We start from the raw sequence: 12383 nt of genomic DNA on the forward strand, positions 1-12383 counted from the left end.
TTAGTTATATCTACAAAGGGTCCATGGAGGCCTCCATGTTGTGTCACTGTGTTGGGCCACTGTGTTTCTACAGTAGCCCAGAATGAACAAACCAAACACTGGCTCCAGATATGGTCTTTCACATTTTGCACAAGTTTCGTGTCCACTGTAGGTTCTTCTGCACACTTGGTAGAGGAGAGAGAGACAAGATCTTGCAATCTGCAAGCTCATGGCTATATGCCACTAAATCCTACACACCGGCTCTTAAAGTGTAAAAACACATTTGAGTCACATGGTGTGCAGACTTAAGCTGAGAGCAAAGTTGGATGCAGATGTTTTCATAGCCTGAGAGCTGTGAAAACAGCTAATGTTAGCGTGCCTGTAGTCAGCGCCTAAACAGTGTAACCTAAGCCTCCATGGAAAACAAAACTCAAAGTGAGACATCGACAACTTCATCAACATCTTCAGGTGATTAATTAGTTCATTGGATGAGTTTGTTGGTTAGAATAGTATTTTCACTAGTGTTAACCAACAATCAGCCACTGGCTGTGTCTGAAACTCCTGACAAACATGCTATATAGATGCCACAATAGTGTGTTTTATTTATTTATTTATTATTATAAATAAATAACAATGTTGAACTTGAAAAGTTTAGACTAATTGTTATGGTAGAAATTACATTTTTGGTATTACAGAGAGAATAAAGTACCAAAAAAAAGGTACTGTTGGGTACTGGTGCCAAATTCCACGAACCGGCATTGGTACTGTATCAGTACAAATGTCATTGTCTGTCTGCCATGGCTCAGCAAGCAAACACCGTTCTTTGAAACATGAAATGTGAATTTTACTAAGGACTGTAGGCTATATGGGGCTGTGGGTATTGTAATAATACACTAAGATACAGTACACCTGAAAATTATAAAACTTATATCCTTGAAACTCCCAAAATAAACAATAAAAAGTCACAATTATTCAACATTAATTACATTTTATTCACAATATATTGCAAAATAAAAATCAGAAAAATAGAATCAACACAACATACAGCTTTCAACTCACAACACAAGTGAACTAACTAACTCAACTAAATACAAAGCAACTGGAGTATTTTATCATTCACATAAAGCAAACTTTTTTCATTTGATATTTTACACAATTTTTTTACATTATGAAAACCGTTCACCTCTATAAGTTTTTACATCATTTATATAAATTATTATATTTTAATATAATAAACTGTGAGTTGGTTGGCTTGTGAAAGTGGAAATGAAACATGTGGTTCTTGCCTGGTTGGACATCCTCACAGGTACGAGCAGTCAATCAGAGAAATGAAAATGACTACGCGCAAGAAACTTTTTCCTCTGAAAGTGTGAATAACAGTATTTGTGTGGTATGTGTTCTTACAGAATGATGGTGAGCAAGGAAGTAAAGCGCATTATGAGTGAGTTATGAGTTATCTTTGGAATTTGTAGCAATTTCTTGTCAAAACAGATATTTCAAATTAAATGAACAGCTTCTGCTGACTGGCCTTTCTCCTTAAATTTATTTTTAATTTTTTTTTTCTATGTCATCACTCATCCACAATGATGATGAAACAACCGATAACTTTGGTTGGTTAGTGAAATAAAGACATCCTTCTTCATGTGACTTCAGAGCGACAACGCCCACTCTTTCCAGAGCAAACACAGCCGCTCTGCTTTTCCTGAAACCACCTCCTGATAAGTGCACACATGTGGACCCAGAGAAATTGCATAACATCACAGCAACAGGTTTTGAGAGCTTAATACAGTAGCTTGTCACACATACAGGAAATGGAGCCCTGACAACAGTTTGTGCCTCAGAGAGTCTGATTTCAGCCTGGTCAGAGTTCAAAGACACGGAACGAGCTGTTTCTGTAGGCAGAGTCGAAGTAAATGCTGATCCTGCTGCCATCCACCAGTGTGACCTCTTCTAGAAAAATCACCTCTCTTTGGGTCACATTCTTGGTTTTGAGGATCAAGTCACGTCCATTTACTGTTTGTACAAGCTCAACCTCTTCGCTGATGATGTCTGAGAACTCCACATTCACGTAGATTATGTACTTTGCACCTTTATCCACAGTGAAGATGTCGTATCTTCCCAGCTCTTCACTCTCTGTGGAGGAGAAGGACATTTTTCCATCAGCACACTGACAAAGCAACACCTTAATAGGGATGTTGGAAGCAAGTGAAAAAGAGATGCTTACTATTTAGAGAACCAGCTACGTTGGCTGTTGTTGAAGTATTCAGTGGCAGAGCACCCTGTAGACAGACAGATTGATTACACACTCTTATAAATAAAGGTGCCAGCTAGCACCATAAAGCATTCTTTGACTTGTTGCCATAGGAGAACCCTTATGGTAGAAGAGAAGGTTCCACTTGGAAACCTTTGAGAGAGTCCTACATAGAACCTAACATAGAGGGTGATTTTATTTTATTTTTTGTCCATACATCAAAAGGAGAAAGTATACCAGGAGTCCAATATGTCCTCCACTGAAATTTGTTTAATAATACTTGGCCAAGGAGAATGAAGGAATAATCAGTACACGCTTTGTCCTGCGTTTTGGTCCTCCAGGATTGTCTTTAAACATTCACCAATGAGGTCATAATGAATATATGCCTAAATAAGGTGAGACCCAACACATCTACAGCATGTTGAATTAGACTGTTGGTCTGCAAATCCAAACATGGTAAGTATGAATATACAATGTCTGAGACCACAGCTCTGTGGCCTTTCCTCCCATTCTTCACAGGCCAGTGATGTGACAACAGTTGTGTCTGCTCCTTTCATAGAGACACAACAAACACATTTACGACCTTAGCTGACATCACAAAACTATCAGGTTGTTCTCTTTGTTGACAGAAGACAGAGGGACGCTATGTCCGTTAAAAGTTAGTGTTGGTCTCTCAGTGACTCCAAGCCCTTAGTATGATACCTAAGACTGGAAAATTCCTTAACAAAGAGTTATGCCAAGAACTGCAAAAGATTTCACCCCAGACCCCCTGTGAGAGATTCTACAGAGAACCGTTCTATGAGAACATATACAGGGAGTTCTAAAGAGAATCTTTTTATTCTTAGGATTTCATCACACAATCTCTGGGTATAATTTAAAAAATCACAATACCAGTGCTTAATTTACCTTTTTTCAAAGGTTCCTTCTTTACAAAGAACGCTTGCTGTGATTGGCTGCCATACAAATAGTCACTTTTTTCTAGATCTGGGTACCAAAAGAATTGAATTCAGGTATGGTTTGACTGAAGAGGTTTTGATAGTACTTGGGACCGGGTAATTTCAATAGATGCTTTAACAATGTTGAGAACTGATACCGAGCCCTAGAACCCCCACTAGAACCCCCGATCCTTTTATATTACAGTAGAAAGAACCTTTGATGAAAGAGTTTGAGGATTTTGACAATCCTTGAAGAGCTGTCTTCCAGAAGGGGTTCTTTGGGTGAAAAGGGTTCTAATGGAACCCTTTTGTCTTACAAAGAACCCATGACAAACCCTGTTGTCAAAAAACGGTTCTGAGTAGAACCTCAGCCCTTCAGGAAGAACCCTTTTGGAACCATTATTAGAGTACAGACAGACATCATACACGCAGAGATCTCAGTTCTATCAGTGCTCTGAGCTTTTTCTCACCTGGTTGCATGATGACGTGAACATGGAAAATTGCAGGATAAATCCCGCCACCAGAGCCACAACGATCAGTCCCATCGCTGCTGCCAAAGCGACCACGCACTTGAAGCAGCCTCGGTGGTCGGCAGGTGAACTTCCAGGCTGTTGAACGACTTCCAAACTGTCCATCTGCACCTTGACCTCCATCAGAGTCTCCTCTTGTTCTGCCTGGTGTCCCTCCATAATGCAGACTGTGATACTTGTTGTGGAGATTGAGTCTTAATATAGCTCATGTCTTCCCACACACACAGAGAGAAAGTGGGAATCCCATGCTCAGTTAACTCCCGCCCCTCCACAATAAAAAGCTAACAGAAAGGACTGAGGGAATCCCTCGACACCCACACAGCAAAACTGGTTTAATTATTACACTGTGTTTATTATGTGATCATGCCAAGCTTTATCTGACTCTGCCAGAGCGCAGGTCTGGATCGGTTAAACATCTGATTAATGTCTCTGTCTCATGGAACTGGAATAGAAGACAGGTAGTCATGTTTGTTTGGTGTTGTGTAATGAGCAAACTTCACCCTTAATCTGAAACACTAACCCCTTTCAAATGGATATCCCACAATACTGCCATAAAGACTGATTCTGCAGGATTCATACATTGATTCTCACAAGCTACTTATTTGGTATCGATTCCTTCAAAAAACTGTAGATGATATACATACAAAACTTGGGTGGCTGCACCATTTTTCACGTTTTCAGTATTTCTGTATAATGTTTGTGTCGATAAACAGAAGTGGCATGACAGTACAACAGTCAGATGCACTATTTTTGACATGAAAACAACACACCCTGAAAGTTATAAGGAGGCTGAACAAAAACAAGAAGATATTATTTTATATTTATTTTATCATAGTGTAAAACAATAGAGTATAATAACCATTACAATAACTATAAATATATAATTTTAAAAACTGTTATAATCCAAGTCCTTCGACATTGACATTGTTGAAGTCGAAGTAGCGCGGGTTCATGGATGTTGATGAACAGCTTCTTTCCACAGGCTGTGAGACTGCTATTCATCCTCCACACTCCACCATAAATAAAAGGTTGTTCATTCAGGGACTGGAAAAAGGGGGAGAACAAAGGATATGGAGGGCCTCATGCCTTTGCTTGCCTTTGGCTCCAAAATGACTAAATACATCCTTGCTGGTAGAGAACCTTGAATAAACTATGAATTTCTATGGTTTGACCATTGCTGAAAACATTGAGGATAATGCAAGTCGATAGCTCAACAAAATATGTAACATAAGTCTTGCCTTTTTAGACATTTTAATGTGAAAATCTTACATACTGTAGCTTTAAAACTGCTGAGCTGTCTTTTGTCTGCTGTATGTGCACGGACCAGAATTATTCTGCTATTGGAGGCAGACCTTTTTTCTTTCCCTCTGTTAAATCATGGGGCGAGCATGAATGAACACCTGAAGCCACAGTGTCGTCATCTCTGGTGTGTGTTATGATTTGCAGCTTTTTCACTCTTCTCTCTCCAAGAAACTGCATGTAAAGTGCAACTAACACAGCATTATTCTCACGCCATCACAAGTGAGGCTGCACAATCTTTTTATGATAAAAGCTGGCTAGCACATGAAGCATGTGTTGCCTTCACATGCTCCCGCTTGTATTTGTGCAGCTGACTTCGCTTAAATAAAAACAAAAAAAACAAACCTGAAACATGATGAAAAAAGAAACACGAAAGTGGTATTTTAAATAACCTTTCTGTTTCTTTGTCTCAGTCTCTGTGTTTCAGTCTAGCTGTTTACCTTGACCCATTTAGCAGGAAATTCCTTCATGAGAGAAACTGTCTGCTGTTACATCACTGTTATTGTCCCGCCCACATGCACGGCGTCCTTGCATCATTGTTCTTCATCCGTGTTGGCCTCAGTCCTATCTGCGGGCAGGTTTGATGACATGTGCAAGACTTGAGAGAACACAGACACAGGAAACAGGCAAAAACTGCTTATCTGTTTACATAGTCCAGTCGTGTGCATTCCTTATCTCTTACTAGTGTGTGTGTGAGTGTGTGTGCTCAGTTTCGTTGTCTTCAGAGTGGCAACTAGTTTCACATATATTTCTGTGGAAGTCATGAGTTACTGACTTCAAGAGGTAGTAGATTCCTACTGGAAATTCATGAGCTGTGTAACACTTCGTTGGACATTTAATAAAACCACAAACAAGTTTAACAGCTACTGCTACAGGTTTCAGTAATATAATCTACCCAGAACTCACCTTTAAGTTCCAAACTATTTTAAGATGGCACCTTTGCCACGGAAATAATGCAGGGCTTGGTATTACTGGCATGACTACGGTTACAGTAGTGTTTCAGGAAAATTTGCTCCTGCTAACAGACTGTTCTTGATGGCAGAGAGCCATTAGAAAACAAAGCAGAAGTTACAAACATACTGTCAATGAAACCACATAGGTGCGGCATCATGCAAATGTTTTTATCAACAAACTTGTTCCATGAGCCCTGGACAACCAATTGAAGTCACTTGGCAAACTGTCTACCTGCACAGACAGGCTGAATTTCTGTTTATATGCACCTTAATATTGAGGATGGGACACTTTTATTTGAAAAACAAATTGCAGCGGCAAAAGGCATCAGTGTTATTTTCTTTGGATATCTTTCTGTGGAAAGGTCATCAGTTGTATGGCACAACTGCTAACTGCAAAGTGCAGTTGCTTAAAAATAGATCACTACATTTGGATTTGGCAAAAAAAAGTACATTTTAAAGGAGAAATGTATTTACTGTACTAAATCATAAAATTACTATGATATATCATCAGAGATTAAGGAAACATTTCATATTGAAATATTGACTTCTCCAACAAGAACACTACAGCCAGTCTGTTCTCCAATATCTGTTTTTGTTTGTCCATTTCATTTTTATTACTATTGGCAAACGTACACTGTAATGTAAGTGTCTGTCATAAGAAATCATAAATAATCTTTTTGAAAGAGTAGATGTTGATAGCAGTTAAATTGAGCAAAATGATACTGGAGTTTGGCGGGCAGTGATGCAGGCAGTCGCTGAACTCAAACTCCATAGTGTCAGAGCAGAGCTGTGAACTTTTGTTTTTGGCATGACTGGCTTAAACTCGTAGAATGGTGCATGCAGGGGGAAAACTCACTTTTATCATAGATGATATATTAAATAGGATTCCAGAGAATATCATTGCAGAGTTGAGTCATTCTGAGGAAAAGCACAGATATTTTTCTCAGAATGAATCAGACATTGGCTGTAGCATGAAGGCTATAATTAATGTTCAGGAAGTGTAGCATGTAGCCTATGATTTAGCAATGAGTTGTATGAAAAAACGCTAGTATTTTTATAGATATTGTTTTTTGTTGTTGTTTTGTTTTTTCACAATTCTGGCTGATCAAGCAACCTGTAATTAACTTATTGGGTCCTATATGCAGACACAATATATCATACTTTGTTTTGCAGGCTACCGGGAGGGAAATTACCTTGCCAAGCAGCTGGATTCGCAAGGTTGCAAGATCAGGTGTAACAAGCCATCTGGCGCGTCAGGTTAGTGGGGAAAGTTGTTACTGTTGAAACTTATGTTTACCTGAAACCATCAACTTACAAACTTACAAACCAACATATATTAAATAAGTTCAATATAGTTTATCATCTATGGATCCAACTCACTATTTGGACTACAGAACTCATTTTTGAACACTAGGGTCTTACATATTGTCCCTTGAAATGCATATCTGAGGGCAATACACCCTCTACCATCTCTACTGCAAGCTACGGTGCATCCAAGAAAATGCAACATAATAGACAGAATAACATTTTTGTCGTAAATGAACCCACAACTACTCTGCAGCCCTCATGTTTGTCTACTTTATTTAATTTACTGGATCTGACTTTCTTCAGACCCCGCCTCTCGCCCAATGTCAGCTGGGATAAGCTCCAGCAGCCTGCAACCCTTACGAAATAAGCAGTTACAGAAATTTAATGAATGAATGACTTTCTTCAGAAGGAATGTAATTATTTTGGTCAAAAGGCAGTCATGATTTTATGTGCTGTTTATAGGAATTAATTCATAATCAGTTACAAATGGCCTCATCTGCTGCACAAGTTTTTCAACCTATCAGCTGTTGCCATGATTTAAGCCATGTGTTGGGTAGTTATAGGGAGGAAAGTTACGAAGAAAATACAGCACTTCAATGCTGTAAATCATTTTCAAAGTTCGCAAAGAATATTATAGCAGAGCTGAGTCATTCTGAGAAAATGTGCGGATATTTTTCTCAGAATGAATCAGAAATACAGCAGGGGTTATAATGAATGTTAAGGAAGTGTAGCATATAGTCTGTGTTTTAGCAGTGAAAAAAGGCTGGTACGTTTAGAGATGTTCTTTTTCTAAAATTCTGGCTGATCATCCAGCCTGTAATTAGCATTTAGTTCCCACATGCAGTATATCATATTTAGTTTTGCAGGCTACCTGTAGGGAAATCTGTTATAGTTGAAACTGCTGTTTACCTGAAACCAAAGTGTCATTATTACTCAAACCCACAGGGATTTACCCTGAACCCTCACTGAAGGTCCCATTTTGACCACACAGTCAACAAGTTTCATCACCTCCAAAAGATAATGTGCAAGAAATGTTGACATGTTTATGAGACATCCCTGCATGGCTCTGCACATTTACTGTTCACTGAGGTTTTACCCAGATATTGTTCTTTTATTTTAGAATTACACATTTTACTTTTTTCACATTTGTCAAGAAGAAGACAGACAAAAAACAGTTTTGCATTAGAAATCTATTTTGAAATGAATCTGGGACCAGAGATACATGAAGAGATAATCACACTCTCAATCTACTGTATTAAATCCACAGGATGACATATTTCTTGTTAGCTTGCATTTTGCTACCGTTAGCTAAGATGTGAATAGATGTTGCTTTTACAGGTCCCCCAGCAACGTCTTTCAAAATGTCTTTTTAGTGTAGACAAGCCTTGTAGTAGAGGAACCAGGAAAGAGGAAAGCTGGCTGAGGCACCAAGCATGCTCAACTGTCACTGGAGCACAAAGCTAAAATAGGCAGGGATTATGAAGGGTGAATTCATCCTGCAAGAAACATTAATGTCTGCACCAAATTTTACAGCAGTCCACCCAATGCTTGTCAGGACATTTCACTCTGAACCAAAATGTCAACCTGCTGGTGACATTATTTTGATTACCAAAGTCATTATGGTGCATCCCCTGGGAACTTTGCATTTCTGTGCAAAAAAAAATGTGCTAGTCCATCTAGATGTTGAGATATTTCACTGAGTAGGTGAACGTTTTCACCTGTTGATGGCACTTGAGGAAATTAGGGGACCAAGAATGAAGAGTGAAGAATGACTGAGCAACCAACCAGCCAACACTGCCATTCCCCAAAAACACCACATACTCTTGCCAACTAAGTAATACAAGTATTTTGATTATACTCTCCAGTTTCAAACATACAAGATAATCAAAATGTGCACTTGACTGCTGATGTGTCATAACAATTTGATGTAATGAGGGAAAATGTCATACTATAAGTCATAAGACTGACTTGATGTAAGTGTTACAAGTCATGGCCAAATTTTTTTTTTTTTTCACATGATGCAAAATTAATGTGCTAAGATGTGTCATGTGTCTCCATGATCATGAATAACACCTGAAATCGCAAACTGCGCTCTAAAACAAACTGTCTTGAGCACCTGTTAGCCTGTTAGCACCTCCAGTTTTCACAACACTCTGTAAGGGTAGTAGGCCACAGAACACAAGAGCAGTATCACCATAAAGGTTCAGAGTTCAGTTCCTGCAAGGAGTCTAAATCAAGCCTCATAAAAGTGGCCTCTGCTCTGTCAGAGGTTACTATCGAGCACATTATCCAGGAACAGATAGTTCATTAAATACAAACATTAAAATATGTAAAAATGTATTGGTGGTCACAGCTGCTTCTTAAAACAGCCCCAACAGAGGGAAAGAAATGCAACTGTAATAAGTTTAGGTCTGCAATAATATTCACATTTTATTTTTGAAATATTTTCAACCACTCTGCCGTTTGGCATGGGATCAATATTTAGCAGTGGCATTTTGTAGTTTATTGGAGTCGTCCTGTCTGTTTTTGGTGTAGAAGTTTTCCTTTAATACAACATGCTGAGATGAATGCATCGCCCTGTGACATGAGCTCTGCACTGAGCACCATGTCTCATGTCTGACCTCAAAGTAATTGGTGTTTTGTACAGAAAGTTTCTAAAAAGTCTACCTAAGGCTGCAACTAATGATTATGTTCTACGCTACTACTATGATTATGAGTTGATTAATTGGTTGATTATTTTCTTGTTTAGTTACTTGCCTAAAAAATGTGAGAAAATAGTGAAAAATGTTGGTCATTGTTTCCCTAAGTCTAAGGTGCCGTCCTCAAATGTCTTGTTTTGTCCACACCCAAAGATATTCAGTTCACTGTCATAGTGGAGTGAAGATATCAGAAATATTCACATTTAAGGAGCTGGAATCAGAGAATTTAGACATTTTTTCTTAAAGAAAAAAAAAACGTAAAACAATTAATTGATTATCAAAGTAGTTGGTGATTAATTTTATAAGCGATAAATCTACCTTTAGTTGCCACTCTGCACCCCACCACCATCATCTTCAATGCAGATTTCAGTGAAATTATGAAATTATATGGTCATCTTTAAGATACACTTCTGTTTTGAATTTCTGATGGTGTGTCTGTGTCACTAATGTCTGGAGGAGTTCAGTCATAAAAGTGTTGAATCATAATTTTGCTTTTTTTGATTTGACATATGATATTACCTGATATTGGTCATAGGTCACGGCAGACTTTGTAATATCAGCAAATATTGTGTTGTTGTCCAAAGAATCATTATTGTGATGAAATGTGTGATTTGCACCCCTATTAGCAACCAGGCTTGGGGAGTAACAGTTGGATGCAATGACACTACATAATCAGGATACAAAAAAAGTAACTGTTTTCCATTCGAGTTACATTTAGTAAAAACTGAGATTACAAATTTAAAATAGATTTTAAAATAAAGAACAATATAATACTGTGCACAGTGTACACATTATAACACTTGAAGAGTTTCATAGGACTAGTCTGGTCTGAGTGAAACCAACTAATCTTTTAGTCAGTTCATTATCAGGGCCTCTAATGAAAAAAATCTTCACTGGGTGAGGTAATCCAAAACATAATCAGTTTACATTACTTTAATATTGTGATACTTGGATTAGGTTACTGAGATTCCATGTCCTGGGATTGGGTCGTCGGGGCCCACGACTGCCCCCCAAACCACACCGCATCGGCCCCTTCTGAACCCTCCCACGGGTGATGGGCCTACGGGAAGGCGAGCCCACGTCACTCGTTTGGGCTGAGCCTGGCCGGGTCCCATGAGCAAAGACCCAGCCACAAGGTGCTCGTAATCTTTCCTTAGCAACCTAGGAACAGAAATGACTGCTAATGGGTGGTACCTTTGTTTCACTGTGTGAATCAAAAACAGTCCACAGCCAACCGTTGTCAACAACAAGCATCCATCATACAAGTATCAGAACAGAGACATGTCACCAGTGGTCGCCCTGCAATTTCAGATTTTACATGCAACTACGGTATATTTACTGTAATCCCCTGTCACTTTGCTGGCTGCCTGAAGGGAAGTTGACACTGCTGTTCATCAGAACCCATTGTGGAGTTACAGTATTAGTCAATCCCATAGGGATTTACCCTGAACCCTCACTGGAGGGTCCCAACCTGCTGAAGGTCACATTCTGACCACACACTCAAAAAGTTTCATCACCTCAATAGCAGAATCTGCAAGGAGCCTTAACACGTTCGAGAGATAAACCTGCATGCTTCTGTACATTTACCAGCTTTTAATGAAATTCAGTCCACATCTTGTTCCGTTGCTTTTCTGTTTTTACATAAACATCAGTTTTTATCTGCTTTGTTTTTACAAGGTTTACACTCAGAACCCCATGGCAGCCATTTTTAGCTTGAAATATGGCCTCATGTCCCCTAGTCTTTTTAGTTGCTGGTCAATTAAGAAGTGGTGAAATTAGAATGATTGGGCATATTCCCTATGTTTATACAACTTGCAGCCTGAAACACAGCAGTACAACACTTTAACTTCCTACCCTGAGTGTGACGTCAGAGGCAAATGGCTGCCGTGTGAATACAGTAAGCTAGCTGTTGATCGTTCCCTCCAAATTTCAGGCCACTTATTAAAACTCAATATCTCATTTTCTATATTCACTAGAGATAATGTTATGTTTGCCAAACACGCGTCAGTTCTCGACCAGCTCTTGGAGCTAACAGCCTAATTAACACCGTTTTTTAATTTGCTACGTTAGCCAACAGTTTTAATCGTTATCATCATTGTTTGAAATTTGTTGCTTTGTGTGAAGCTAAACAAAGTTATTATAATATAATTATTTTGTATGTTTGTGATGTTGACTAATTTCAGGACGCACACGCTATAAAGATTTTACTTAATTAGTTACAAACAATTTCTGTCCATTGTATTTGCATATCTCTCGCACACATTTTCCCATGTGTATCTTACAGCTGAAGTATCCCAGCCTGCTGAACTTTGAGCTCATTCACCTGAATGAGAGTTCATGATGTTTGGTCATAGCTGAAAGTGTATATTTAAGCATTGTTAAATAGTAAAGGTGAAATGTGTGCAGCATAGTAGTTCACTACTGTAATG

The 12383-nt window shown here is 38.7% G+C and overlaps 1 protein-coding gene across 1 annotated transcript; it reads right to left on the bottom strand.

Annotated features, from left to right (window-relative positions):
• Positions 1-1083: 1083 nt before the first annotated feature.
• Positions 1084-3971, bottom strand: LOC146323717 (uncharacterized). Its single transcript, XM_084722179.1, has 3 exons — positions 3636-3971; positions 2204-2258; positions 1084-2112 (listed from the first exon to the last, which is right to left on the bottom strand). Exons 1-3 carry the CDS (start codon positions 3852-3854, stop codon positions 1841-1843), a joined length of 546 nt encoding a protein of 181 aa, XP_084578305.1. The 5' UTR covers positions 3855-3971; the 3' UTR covers positions 1084-1840.
• Positions 3972-12383: the final 8412 nt, after the last annotated feature.

The sequence above is a fragment of the Lutjanus erythropterus genome, chromosome 7 (genome assembly GCF_056507025.1).
Source record: "Lutjanus erythropterus isolate fLutEry1 chromosome 7, fLutEry1.hap2, whole genome shotgun sequence".
Lineage (NCBI taxonomy): Eukaryota > Metazoa > Chordata > Actinopteri > Lutjaniformes > Lutjanidae > Lutjanus > Lutjanus erythropterus.

Excerpts from the sequence above, each read along its gene's own strand:
- LOC146323717 (XM_084722179.1), bottom strand. The coding sequence starts at position 3,854 with ATGGAGGGACACCAGGCAGAACAAGAGGAGACTCTGATGGAGGTCAAG. Across the intron at positions 2,259-3,635 it reads TCACGTCATCATGCAACCAG|GGTGCTCTGCCACTGAATAC; the intron begins GTGAGAAAAAGC and ends GTCTGTCTACAG. Across the intron at positions 2,113-2,203 it reads CGTAGCTGGTTCTCTAAATA|AGAGTGAAGAGCTGGGAAGA; the intron begins GTAAGCATCTCT and ends TCTCCTCCACAG.